The 12,756-nt window shown below is 37.3% G+C and overlaps 1 protein-coding gene across 1 annotated transcript in view; it reads left to right on the top strand.

The window, feature by feature from the left end:
* Positions 1–12,756, top strand: part of LOC129112692 (piezo-type mechanosensitive ion channel component 2) — a 78,420-nt gene that overhangs the window by 37,050 nt on the left and 28,614 nt on the right. The window contains 9 exon segments of the mRNA XM_054624899.1: positions 213–406; positions 1,957–2,102; positions 2,980–3,153; positions 6,320–6,648; positions 9,678–9,838; positions 10,793–10,969; positions 11,119–11,223; positions 11,940–12,140; positions 12,231–12,435. Of these exon segments, the coding sequence (XP_054480874.1) occupies positions 213–406; positions 1,957–2,102; positions 2,980–3,153; positions 6,320–6,648; positions 9,678–9,838; positions 10,793–10,969; positions 11,119–11,223; positions 11,940–12,140; positions 12,231–12,435 (1,692 nt within the window).

Raw genomic sequence — 12,756 nt, 5'->3', positions numbered from 1 at the left:
ATCCATTGTTAATCAAAATAAATGTCTGTTGTTCATCTTTCTCTCTTGGTTTCAGTTTTTGGAAAGGTTTTTTACTAAATGTAAAGTATAAATGTTTGTATATGTATGTATGTTAGTTAGAAAGGACTGATGACTGATTGACAGAAATTCAGTAAAAATCAGTATAAGTCAAGTCAGTGCAGAGTTTTCTGATTTGCTGCTGTGTTTTATAGAGGAAGAGGACTCTGAGGAGGGAGGGGACCCGGACGTCATGCAGGTTCTGGGCAACATGGTCATGGCTCTGCTGGTGAAATACTGGATCTACATATGTGGTGGCATGTTCTTCTTCGTCAGCTTCGAGGGAACAATCGTCATGTACAAGATCATATACATGATAATGTTCCTCTCCTGTGTGGCGCTCTACCAGGTAACAAAACGCACACAAACTCTATGTAGCCACATATTACCAATCTCACATTCCCCCTCAGTTTCTTCAATTTTAAACATTTGTTCCACATTCTTTAACTATATTGTTCTGTATCTTCTTATTCAAGCGCATGATTGAATATGACAAAAATTTAAATGACACAATGTTGACTGAAATCTTTACACTTTTTGTGGCTGATCTCATGTGTCAAACGTATGCACATTTAAAAATGTACAGTACCTATTTATTAATAAGTCTGGCAGACATATTTCATACATGGAATATTTTGTGATTTTACTTTTAATAAAATTTAGTAAATTAATCTTTATATGCAAAAATCTCAAGACTAAAACCGCAGGACCTCTTTTGCTTATTAAGAACTTTGAAACCAATTTGGATGCAATCCAAAATGTACTCTCATCCTTTAAAGGCTGTTTTACTAAGTGGTACTGTATGTGTTTATTACAAATTAAGCATATGGGCACAACGCTGTAAAGTTTCCAAGTTCCATTTCCAAAAGACAGAAGGTGCTGACAATGTTAGTATATTATAAAGTTTGTCTACAGCAGGCTCATAATTCTCAATGTATTCTCAACTGTTTTATAACCACTACTTTATTTATTTATACCAGAACACTACATCACAATGTAAAAACAAATATGTAATAAAATCCAAAGCAAAAGGGGAAGAAGAAAACAAAAGAAAAATACAAGTAAACTACATCCAAAACAACAATAAAGAAAATAATTAACAACTATAAAACTACTAAGGACAATAATAACAACAAATGACAACAAGTAAAACATTTAACAAAAAAAGGAAACTTCAAAAAGCAATAAATCAACAACAAATAAAATCACTAATGACAATAACAACAGAACAATAGGTACTTACACTGTTAAAAACATCAAAAACAACAGCAGCACCATTTCAAAAAAAGCATTTACAGTCCCTGAAATATAAATAGAACAAGAAAATTCCTCAATAACGATTTTATAGTCAGAATATTATGGGGCAGTACAATTTTTGAAACAGGAAGTGAAAGACAACATCTCAATACATGCCTTGTATAAACGTTATGGCCATTACTACAATATGGAAATTGATAACAGTTCTGTGGCTTATGTTTAAATCTAAAATTTGATCCAAAAACAATACTTTTTTTTTTTTGAAAAATAAGAACACATTTTTAACTCCATGTCCATTTACAGCTGATTGTAATCCCCTATCCAATGCACTAGACAGTTCTCCAATTGATAATGCTGGTAAATATAGCATTCTATCATCTGCATACATAACTGCTCTTGCTTGATTAAGAACAAGAAAAAAGGTCTTTGGTGAATACAGAAAATAGTAATAGTCCCAACCAGCTTTCTTGTGGTACACCACATCGTAACTCCTTCACATCTGAAAAACTACCATTCAACTGAAACTGTTACCATAGTAAACACAGAGCTCTGAGCTCTTTGATTGATTAAGTAGATGGTAGCTCTTAATGTCAGATAATTTATGACTCCTGAAATGCAATTATCACAATAATTTTTATCTAGGTGCACTATGAGTGGTGGCGAAGGATCCTAAAGTACTTCTGGATGTCTGTGGTGATGTACACCATGCTGGTCCTCATCCTGGTCTACACCTACCAGTTTGACAGCAATACCTTCTGGACCAAAACGTTGGCAATGACGAAAGGGAGGTGAGCTTATCTGAATCACCTGCATTATTGAAATACAGAATTGTTAAGGTAATAAAAAAGTGAATTATATATGCAGATGACATTTTAGGGAGTTTGAAATATTTGTAGTTACAGCGGCCATACTGTCAGGTTTTCTTTTGGCTAGAATGTACTTTAATCAGCATTAATGTGCCGTTAGGGAATATATTAACGCCTTTGGTCCTATTAAGAAATGGGGTAGTGGTGCACCTTAGGCTCTTGTGGTCGAAAAAAGTATTACAACAACAAACACTTCAAAATGATCCCTAAAAAACATTTACCTGCTAACATTTTTTTTGACTTCTTTTCAAAGATGGAAAATAAGTAAATGATAATTATCCTGGCAAACTTTGTTTTTCACATCTGTATCACATAATTTTAATGAACTTACAATTATTGCTTGGCAGAACCTTTTTTCACCTGTTCTTATGTACAACACAGGATAGAAATGAGGTTTGACCAGACTTAGAAAATGGATCACCTGAATTCCTTTTTTTTTTTATCTCACCTGCCTTTCAGGGCTTTTAGTTGCTCTGACACATAACGTTTTCAAGACTTTCCCCTGTATTCAAATGTAAATGTTAAATGTTTGACTTGAATAAGAGCTTGGTAGTTTGAAAGATTTGTTTTGTTGAAAGGAATGTGTTATAGTATATAACAATAATGATACCACGTAAAACATAATTGTATGAAAACCAGCAATGACAGAATAGCATTTCATTGGCTTTCTTACCGTTAATTAGAAAAGAAAAATTGAAATTGTATTGACCTTTTTTTGTTCACCTCGCTCAGAGGTACCTCAAAAAAGATGTGAGCTCAAGTCTGTTTTTCCTGTTTCCTCTTTTTTCCATCTATGCAGCTTGGAGGACCTGGGCCTGAAGAGGTTTACTGTCCCCATGCTCTTTACCAGGATTTTCATTCCCACGTCTTTCCTGTTGGTGTGTATTCTCCACCTGCACTACTTCCACGACCGCTTCCTCCAGCTCACTGATCTCCAGGCTGTAGTGGCCAAAGAGGAGAGCGCTATCTACAGGTGAGACACGCTCTGTTTATTTTCTTTGGTTCAAACCATAATTTAGAAGTTGACGTTTTAGTTTTTCTATTCTGGTTTGTGTAAATTCAGACAGCTGAATTACAAAAACATACTGCGTAATTTAAACAAAAGTAAGATGGCCACAAAGGGAGGTTGTTCATAAACAACCAGATCTAATCCAGTCGATTTCATTTTGCTTAGCAAAGTTTATCTACAGTCTTTTGTGTTAGAAATCCTGAGATATGGGCATTTAAACTTCAGTACTACATTTGTTTGATCCCTTGTTGTCTACTATAATGTCACATCCAAACATCCTGTTTGAAAATAAAATACATCATATTGAGGAAGTAATATAATATTTCATTGGTTCTTTAAAAACATACAGCTGAATATGGACCAGACTACAGTTATCCATTTGTCATGTTTGTATAGTAAGGCACTTTAAAGGGACAGTTCACCCCAAAATAAATTTTCCTCTTAACTGCAGTGCTTTTTTTTTTTATCAACCTAGGTTGTTTTGGTGTTGTTTAGCCATTTGTTAAGAGATATTGGTCGTAATTGTCTGCCTACTCTTGAATATAATGAAGCTAGATGGCACTCGTACTCGTTACTCAAGATTACCCACCTTCTTGTGAGCAATTTCATGTCGGAACTATTTTCTTTTTACCGAACTACACCTGCCAACAGTTTCCCTGCGAAGAAGGAAGTGTGCATCTACTCATGGACGAAAAGCTCACGCTCTTGACAGCGCGATGTGTAAACATTAATTGCGTCCTCTTCGGCTGAGCTGTAACGTAAACTAGCCTAGTATCTAGTATAGATGCACTGCATCAGGAAATGTAATATACTGCAAAAAAGTCAGCTCTCAAAAACAAGAAAAAAAGAAATAAGGCTATGTGAGATGCATAAACTGAATCAGCACATGATAAAACTGAACGCTGATAAACAGTAATACTGAAGAATGCCCCTTACTCCAAAAAACTGACAATATTTGCATGTAAACAGACCTTAGTTGAGCGTGAGGTGAAAATGTTCATCCCTTTTCATCTCGCACTGTTCTGGATAATCACACTTAACGCACCCTGTTAAACACCCATTATAACCGCTGTTCTCATCACACATCTGTCGTTGTGTGCTTTGTTGTGCTCTCCGTGTTAGAACATTCAAATTTCCACAGTCTGGGTTGTGGTGTGTGTTTAACTTTACGGCGGTGTTGTTGTGGATTTTCCATTGTTTTTTGCTGCGGCTTGCTCAGCTCGTCTCTGCTCTGCTTCTCTCTGCCATCTCTCCTCTGCCACCTCTCTCTCCACACAGCCATGCTAAAGTCAATGGCCGTGTCTATCTGATCATGAATAGGTGGGTATCTGCTCGCTTTCTGTGGCATCCCTCACCATCCCAGTTCACCTCTGAGCCTCAACATCCTCTTCCTGTTGCAATTGATCCATTCCCCCCTCGTTGGATTGTCTGTGTTACCCTATTTTTGCCAAAGATGATACATTGATGATTTTCTGAAATATCTTACTCCGAGAGTTTATGTATTTTACTGACATGAATGGTGTTCGTTTTCAGGTTTTTTGTATTATTATTTTGCCTGTAGCCTTCTCTTTTTGGGTTCACTATTATTTTTATGGCTCTTTAACCGCCCTCCAAACCCAGCCCAGGCCTTTTACCTCCCAAAAAACCCTTCCACTTCTCTCTAAGAGTTTTATGGAGTGTCAAACAAGCATGTTTGAATTTTAAAACTGTTCTTCCCTTTTAGTATCTTGCCACACACCCACTTCTCTGCACTGAATCCCAGAAAATCGCCCCCTCCTGAAAAAGCTTGCCTATCCCAAACCACAGGAGCCTTTTGGCCATTTTTCATTTATTTTAATAAACCTACGTTGATAATGTCAGTGTCAGTGTCAGCCTGCCTTTGCCGGTGTCTCTCCTCTCTGTTCATCTTGACTTCTGTGTAACTTTATTGTTCTGAGCAGCATCAAGCAAAAAATTCCCACTCAACAGAGCAAGTAAGTCTGACCAGTGGATAACGAAATGCTTGCCTTGGTATGCGGCCGGTTCATGCAAGATAAACACGACCTTTACCCATTGCCTGAAAGGAATTTAAAGGGTTAATGCCTCCCTTCAGATGCTACCATTATTCTCCTGCAAGAAGAAAAAATCCTAAAACATCCCGCAAAAAAATCAAACAACATATATTGTCTTAAAGAATGCAGAAGGAATGTGCACTGCTTATGGATCGGTTTCATGCCTGATGAAATGCTGCTCTGTTGTTCAGTTAGTGGTCACAGCTGGTGATTCCCATCCAAACATCTGCATCAGAGCCTTTTGACAATCACCTGGAGTCATGTATCAATGTGTTTTGTATTTATATACTTATGAGGGCAGAACGCCTTCAAAAAGATAAGAAATAAGACATGATAAATTATGTAGAAACAGGGCTGGATTTTATCCCTGACTTTATTTCTTTAAATTGCTGTGAGAATTAAGATCAGATTCAGATTACTTTCTAATATGTTAAAGTTAATCCCACTTTAGTGGGAGTTTTTTGTTTTTAGCGGAATGATATAGGTGTAGGTCACATTTTCACATCTTCACAATCTTCTCTCCAATCTCTCTAAAAAGGGCTTAAAAAGCTAAAATTCTAAATTAGATATTTTCAAAATGATGACAGGGTCAAATGTCAACAGTCAATAAGTATAAAAATACATTCCAACCCAGGCAGGCCGACTGCGGATGCATCCCCATATTCTATGAATGTCAGCAGCTATTGGACCTTTCGTCAAGTGCAGACTAGATTTTAATGATATGACGCCTTGACTTCTCTTTTCAGCCTTCTTGACTAAGTTTAGGAAGAATCCCTAAAGTTAGAAATTAGGAAGACCAGCGCCAACACCAATCATTGCACCAGTTCTGATTTTATTTAATTTACTACTGGAAGATTGAGTGATTTTATCAGAAATGCTACTAAATGGACCTGTGTGGTGAGACTTTTGTCAACTGCTACTTCGTAGTTCCAAATATTGCCCCGAAAGAAAGACCCCTAAAAAATGCACCTAAATAGAACATCAGGTCATTTAAGGTCCTCATAAGTATAGAGATGCAGTTGTGTGTGTGTGTGAGTCTGCATGCATGTGTCTGTAATAACGTATTCTCATATCTTCAGACTGGTACACCAGGATGGCAGTCTGGCAGACCTCACCATGCTCAGCGCCAACTCTGTGGACGCCAGGCTGTCCAGAGAGGAACAGGAGCCACAGGTGAAGCAGGAGGATCAGGGAGAGTGGGGGACGGAGAAGGAGAAGGAGCAGGAGAAGGAGAAGGAGAAGGAGAAGGAGCAGGAGCAGGAGCAGGCCCTGGTGGTGGTGATGTATGACACTGACATGACTGGCGAGAAGCCCAAGAGCTTCTCCGACCCGCGACAGTCCAGCACAGAGGAGAGCCAACACTACAGCGCTGGGACGGAGCCAGAGCCGAGCACCGAGCAGAGCTCAGGTTTGATCAGTTTGATACTAACGTAAATGTAAAGCTTTTATTCATGGCAAATAGTGGCATTTAAAGCTACAGTATTTAACCTCATTAGAAGCTTCACTTGCTCATCCTACTTTACTCCTCCTCGGTTGATATAGAGTCAGGCCCAACACCATTCTCAGGCACTGTTTGATGAAGAAGCAGATGGTGAATGCAGCCAGACTGCAATAACAAACACACTATAGGCTCGGCTCCTGCATTGTTGTCTTTGAATGGGAATCTGCTGCACGTTTAGCTTTGCTGTCTGAGTGGTGACTGAGCTTTCTGGGTTAAAAAACAATCGTATGATGTCCTCCAGTGTAGTACTATACTAATTTATGTGCCTTTAGAATAGCATTATTTTACAGAGCTGGATTAAAATGCTATTAAAGAGATGTCACACCACAATATCATTCTGACAGATGTGCGTTACTCTTTACGTAATTTCACCAAAATGTCATTAGTGTCTCACCTCAATTTTTGGAAATTGTCTATAATGCTTTATAGCCGGGACTGCTTATAGCACTGAATATTCATAAAGCTTTATAACAGTAATCCCAGTAAAGGTAAAATGTACAGCGAGTCAGTCATTACTTTGAATTGAACCCAGACAGTGTGAGCAGTAGCCTACTTAAAACCTGCTTGGTTACAAAATAAAATAATAATTTCACTCAATTATTGATCTTAAAATGATTTTATGGATTTAGAAATCATTTTCTTGCTCTCGCTTAAAAAAAGAAACTAGTCTAGCTGTGTAGGGATATTAGAACTGTGTCCATAGCAACAACCTGTTATTCATAGCGGCAGTTTACTATAAAGACAAATCAGAACTTAGTATTCAACAAAGTCGTTATAAGGCATTCTATAAAGATTTATAAGTTCAATTATCATAATACTTTATTACTGATCACTTTTTCCAAGGATTATACTCTAAACAATGACCAATTAATTATTATACATTATAATCAAATAATAATGCATTAAAAAAGAGTATAATGTATTATAGCTATGCGGATTATAATACACTATGAAAATGTTATTAGTTATTGGTATAAAGCATTATGAAATCTTTATGAGTGCTTATAACTATGTATATACAAGCAGAATATAAGGCATTATAAGTTTATAATGCATTTTGGACAAGGCCGTCATACAAAGTGCTATGAAAGTGCTTGTGTTTAATGTGCCTGTGAACAAACAAATATCAAAACAAATTCATATGATAATAAAACTGCTCATCTAGAGGCTGTGTTGCTGCTCACATTTAAGACAGGTATTTAAATACTTCATCATTTCATGTTTTTCCTTCCAAAGTGTATCAAAGCTTCCCACACCGCCGGCCATGTTTCTCCTCTCACTGTGTTTACAGCTGAGGTTCACATGTTCTGTTCTGAAGCAGCTTCAGAGCACTTTCAATCATGAGCACGGATACTTTTTCTCACAGATCTCTCTCATCCTGTAGCTCTTCAGTCTGCTCAAAAGACGTATGTTGCATACAGTTTTTTAAAGGCCAAAGCTCTCTGAGAGAGGCTCAGTCTGCTGCCCAAGTATCTGCTGCCTGCACTCTCACCAGCAAGCCATTCATCATCCTGAGTAAAGCTGTAAAAATCGGTTGTACTGCAGATTTTTTGGGGTTCTGTAAGATTTACCTCTGGTCGTCTGTTCTGACTCAGAGTATAGCTCAAGTGGTCACTTTCACCCATAACATTGTCCTGCTAAAGCCAACTAACACTGCACTGTTAGCATATTTACGCGGACAGTCACAGTGATCTTAAATTTAAATGTTGTTTATATACACAGAAAATAAAATAGGTGATAAAACACAACCCTGCAGGGCCTCTCAGTTTATAATGAGCTGCAAGCTATATGAGCTATATGCCCTCTCAGAGTTTTCTTATCCAAACAATGGGGCCTCTATTAACAACTAACGCTTTGTGAAAACATACACCCACCAAACTGTGGCTGCAGGTTTAATAACCTTTGTGAGAATATAAAACCAAATGTTAAGTTGTCGTTCTCAGGTAATTAAAGCAACACTTTCGAATGTGCTTGTTAATGAAGATTTCAGCTGTGCTTTCATACATCTTGACATCTTTACTGCATATGGGGAAAATATTACATTAACAATCATTTTACAGTTTCATAATACATGTAAAACACATGTTTAGCTGTTAAGTTGACTCTATAAAATGGTGTACATGTTGAAATTTCTCTTTCCCTCACCAACATGCAGATTGTCACACACGTCACTCCCATTTCAATCTTCTAACAAACTCAATAAAAACCTAACTTCTTGACTAATTTGCATGTTTACTAAATGGATTTAAATTTATAATACATTTTATATAAATGTTTTGCTGTCTTGGTTAAACGATTACTTATTATCTTTGGAAGAAGTTATCATTACTTTTTCTAAAACTTTGTTAATTGGATTTTCAACGTAACACTTTGTTTATTGGATTTTCAACGTAACTAGCAAAATTAAATAATTGCACTTTCAAGTTATTCAGTGGCAAAAACAACAATACAACTAAACAGGGTAGTCGCAGAGGGAAACAGACATTTAAAACAAAAAGGTGAGTGTGTGTATATATATATATATATATATATATATAATATATATATATAATGGTAATACAAAAACAAGACCAAAAACCCAATATATATGAGTGCCTGTGTTGTCAGTGTCTGATTATTTAAAAGATGTTCAATGTCATGGCTGAATATTTCCTGGCTGCCTTATGCACCGTACTACCTCAATACTGGACCAATTCCAAAACTTGTTGTTCCAATTAGTTACGTCTTACAAAAGAGAATCATATTATCAGTTTGTTCCAGCTTGAGTTGGTGTCTGAGAAGACATCTAAGCAAAATACCGGCAGAGGAATAATGCTGTTCAAACAGAGGACATACTGCTGTAATTAAAACCTGGAAACACTTTCCATTTGCACCTGCTCAATCTCGCTGTTTTTCCATAAACCTTTTTTTTTTTCTCTATCTCTCTGCTTCTTCAGATCTGAAGAATAAATGGCACCTGGTGGTCGACCGTCTGACTGTGCTCTTCCTCAAGTTCCTGGAGTATTTCCACAAACTGCAGCTGTTCATCTGGTGGTTACTGGAGATCCACATCATCAAGATCGTGTCCTGCTACATTGTCCTGGTCTCTGTCAGTGAGGTATGAAAGCTTGAGGTTACAATGTGGAACAAGGATCAATATCTTCAACAACAACAGGGAATCACTCTATCAATCATGTTTGAGTTTGATTGACTGTGATTTGACTGGTCAGCTTCACGGTAGCATCCACTGTGTACATTGATTACTTATATTATCAGTTGATTATTTTGCTCTCGATTTGAAGTTTTTTTATGTGCATGCTAGATGGAGTTACTGATGTTTAAACAGTAGATAAAAGTAGTTTTTTTATGATTCAAAGATGTTTAAAGTGGATTTTACATTTGACAGTGGCCCAAGTGCTACACTGTCAAAAGCCTCAAAAAGGCCATTGTTTGAAAATGAAAGACTATCATGTCACAACCTTCAATAACTAAGTACATTTAATAAAGTACTGAAGCAAATAGTTATTAAATTTAAATAATCACAAGCTCCTATAGTTACATTGGGCATTGGTCACATTTTCTTGGTCGAATTTATTGCTCATACACTCTATAAAATAACTTTGTCTCTTGCAACACTGTGCCAACTTGAACCAATTTGAAATAAACCAGGATTTTTTTTTACACCACAGACTCGCCGGATAATAGTCTGCGGGTATTTGGGCGAACTGTAGTAGCTGTTTTCTTGCCATCAGGGCTCTTAGAGTTTGGCACCAACTGACTGAGAGGTTTAGCCAGGATAAGCTGCAAAGGCTTCTAAATTCTTATTAAAACTCACTTTTATAGACTTAGATTTATGTAATGTAATGATCTTTTATTTATTCTTGACCTTTTTTTATTTGCCTCACATTATTTTTCACCTTTTTTATTTGAAGTGCTGTGTAAAAGTGTTCAGAAACTTGTAACACAAAAAAATAGTAATGCTAGTCTCCTAGAAAAGGAGAATGTCAGTGGAAAAAGGATGTATGTGTGGCGTTGTTTTCTGTCCTCATCGCCTATATTGTCTCCTGTGCAGGTGTCTTTGTTCAACTATGTGTTCCTGGCGTCCTGGGCCTTTGCACTGCCCTACAGCCAGTATCGTCCCCTTGCCTCCAGTGTTTGCACTGTCTGGACGTGTGTCATCATCGTATGTAAAATGTTGTACCAGCTGAAGTCTATAAACCCCCTTACCTACTCGAGGAACTGCACTCCGGTGAATATAATCAGAATATGCTCTTTGACCCTCGTTGTAGATACTACATACTGCTTAATGTTATCTTTACTATCCTAAGATGCAGTAATAATCTATTTTTACTACATTCATACAATTACATTTTCTGTCCACAGCCGGTCTACTCAGAGGTTCTGACCACTGAGATGAAGAAGTCTCTGCTGTATAAAGGACCAGTGGATCCAGCCAACTGGGTCGGCCTGGAGAAGTCTGCTGACCTTCTGGGCTACATCAGGGTGAGCAGTGGAAACTTTCCTCAGCTGAACTTTTGCAGCATACACATAATATCATCACAGCAAGGGAAGAACAATTCATTAAACTATGATCATGAACAAAATTGTAAAAGGAATAGTTATAAGATGCGGTTGATACCTCTTTCAAATCTGTTCTCTGGAGCCAGCAGCTGATTAGCTTAGCTTAGCACAAAGACTGGAAACAGGGAGAAACAGCTAGCCTGGCTCCTTCCGAAGGTAACAAAATCTGCCTATCAGCCTCTCTAAAGCTCACTAATTAACACGTTATATCGTTTTTGTTTATCCATGCAAAAACCTAAATTTAAAAATGTCAATTTGTTTTCATCCAGGAAGTGACTGTTCCTTTAACAGTCGCAAAACGAGAATTATATTTGACCAACAGGGTCTCAAATGCTATGTTTAAGGAATACTTCACACCCAAAATGATCATTTGTACATCAATTTCTCACCCCGTGTTATATTGGACGATTAATGTTAAGATAAAGAGCACGTCAGATGAAAGTAAATTACAGTACGTTCAAACTGAGCTTTTGGGTATGAAATGCCAAATTTCCATCAAAGGTTGCCAGAAATTAAATAAGTAAAAAATGGCTCCTAAGCTTTTTTTTCTTCTTTTTTTATAAATGACCAATCAGTTGTTAAAATTTTCATTTAATACATATATAATGCATATTTAAAGACTTTCTCCATCTGTGCAGAACAACCTCCTGATGCTGGCTCTGTTAGCGTTTGAGGTGACCATTTATCGGCATCAGGAATACTTCAGGCTGAGAAACAAACTGTCGCCTCCAGCTGCCAGGATTATCTTCCATGACATCACACGACAGCATCTGGACATCGGCATCATCCGCTTCATCAAATACTTCATCAACTACTTCTTCTACAAGTTTGGACTTGAGGTCGAGACAAGTGAAAAGAGCTAGAACAAATTGGATGATTTTATCTGAAAACATCACTTCACGTTTGTATTCCTTGTATGTTTCTCTCAGACATGCCTGCTGTTGGTAGTCAATGTTATCGGGCAGCGTATGGACTTCTACGCCATGCTTCACGCCTTCGCCCTGATCGCAGTCATGTTTAGACGCAGGAGGAAAGCCATAGCTGAGATCTGGCCCAAGTACTGCTTCTTCCTGGCCTGCATGCTGACCTTCCAGTACTTTGTCTGCATCGGGATCCCACCAGCAGCCTGTAAAGGTTTGTGTGACTAACTCAACCAGTTTGTAACAAAACTGCATTGTCAATTATAATTCGAGGGAATATACTTTTTTCCTGATTACATTTGTAATTGAGGTATCACAATAACGTTAATCAAAGTCTGCGTATAAAAGAGGTTGAGCGTGATTGCGGTGTCTAAATGGATCAAACAAACACAAGACTTTCAAACAGGAACCAGTGTTTGTATCCTGTGTTAAACCAAAAGTAATACACTTATTTTAATAAAAACATGATCTTTTACTAAACCTACCCAAGTAGTTTTTTTGCATAAACCTAAACATAATGTATAAGTGGTAAAAG

This window comes from Anoplopoma fimbria, chromosome 3 (genome assembly GCF_027596085.1).
Source record: "Anoplopoma fimbria isolate UVic2021 breed Golden Eagle Sablefish chromosome 3, Afim_UVic_2022, whole genome shotgun sequence".
Classification (NCBI taxonomy): Eukaryota; Metazoa; Chordata; class Actinopteri; order Perciformes; family Anoplopomatidae; genus Anoplopoma; species Anoplopoma fimbria.
Note: the sequence above shows the minus strand (reverse complement) of the source record. Positions and strands in the feature narration are given on the sequence as shown.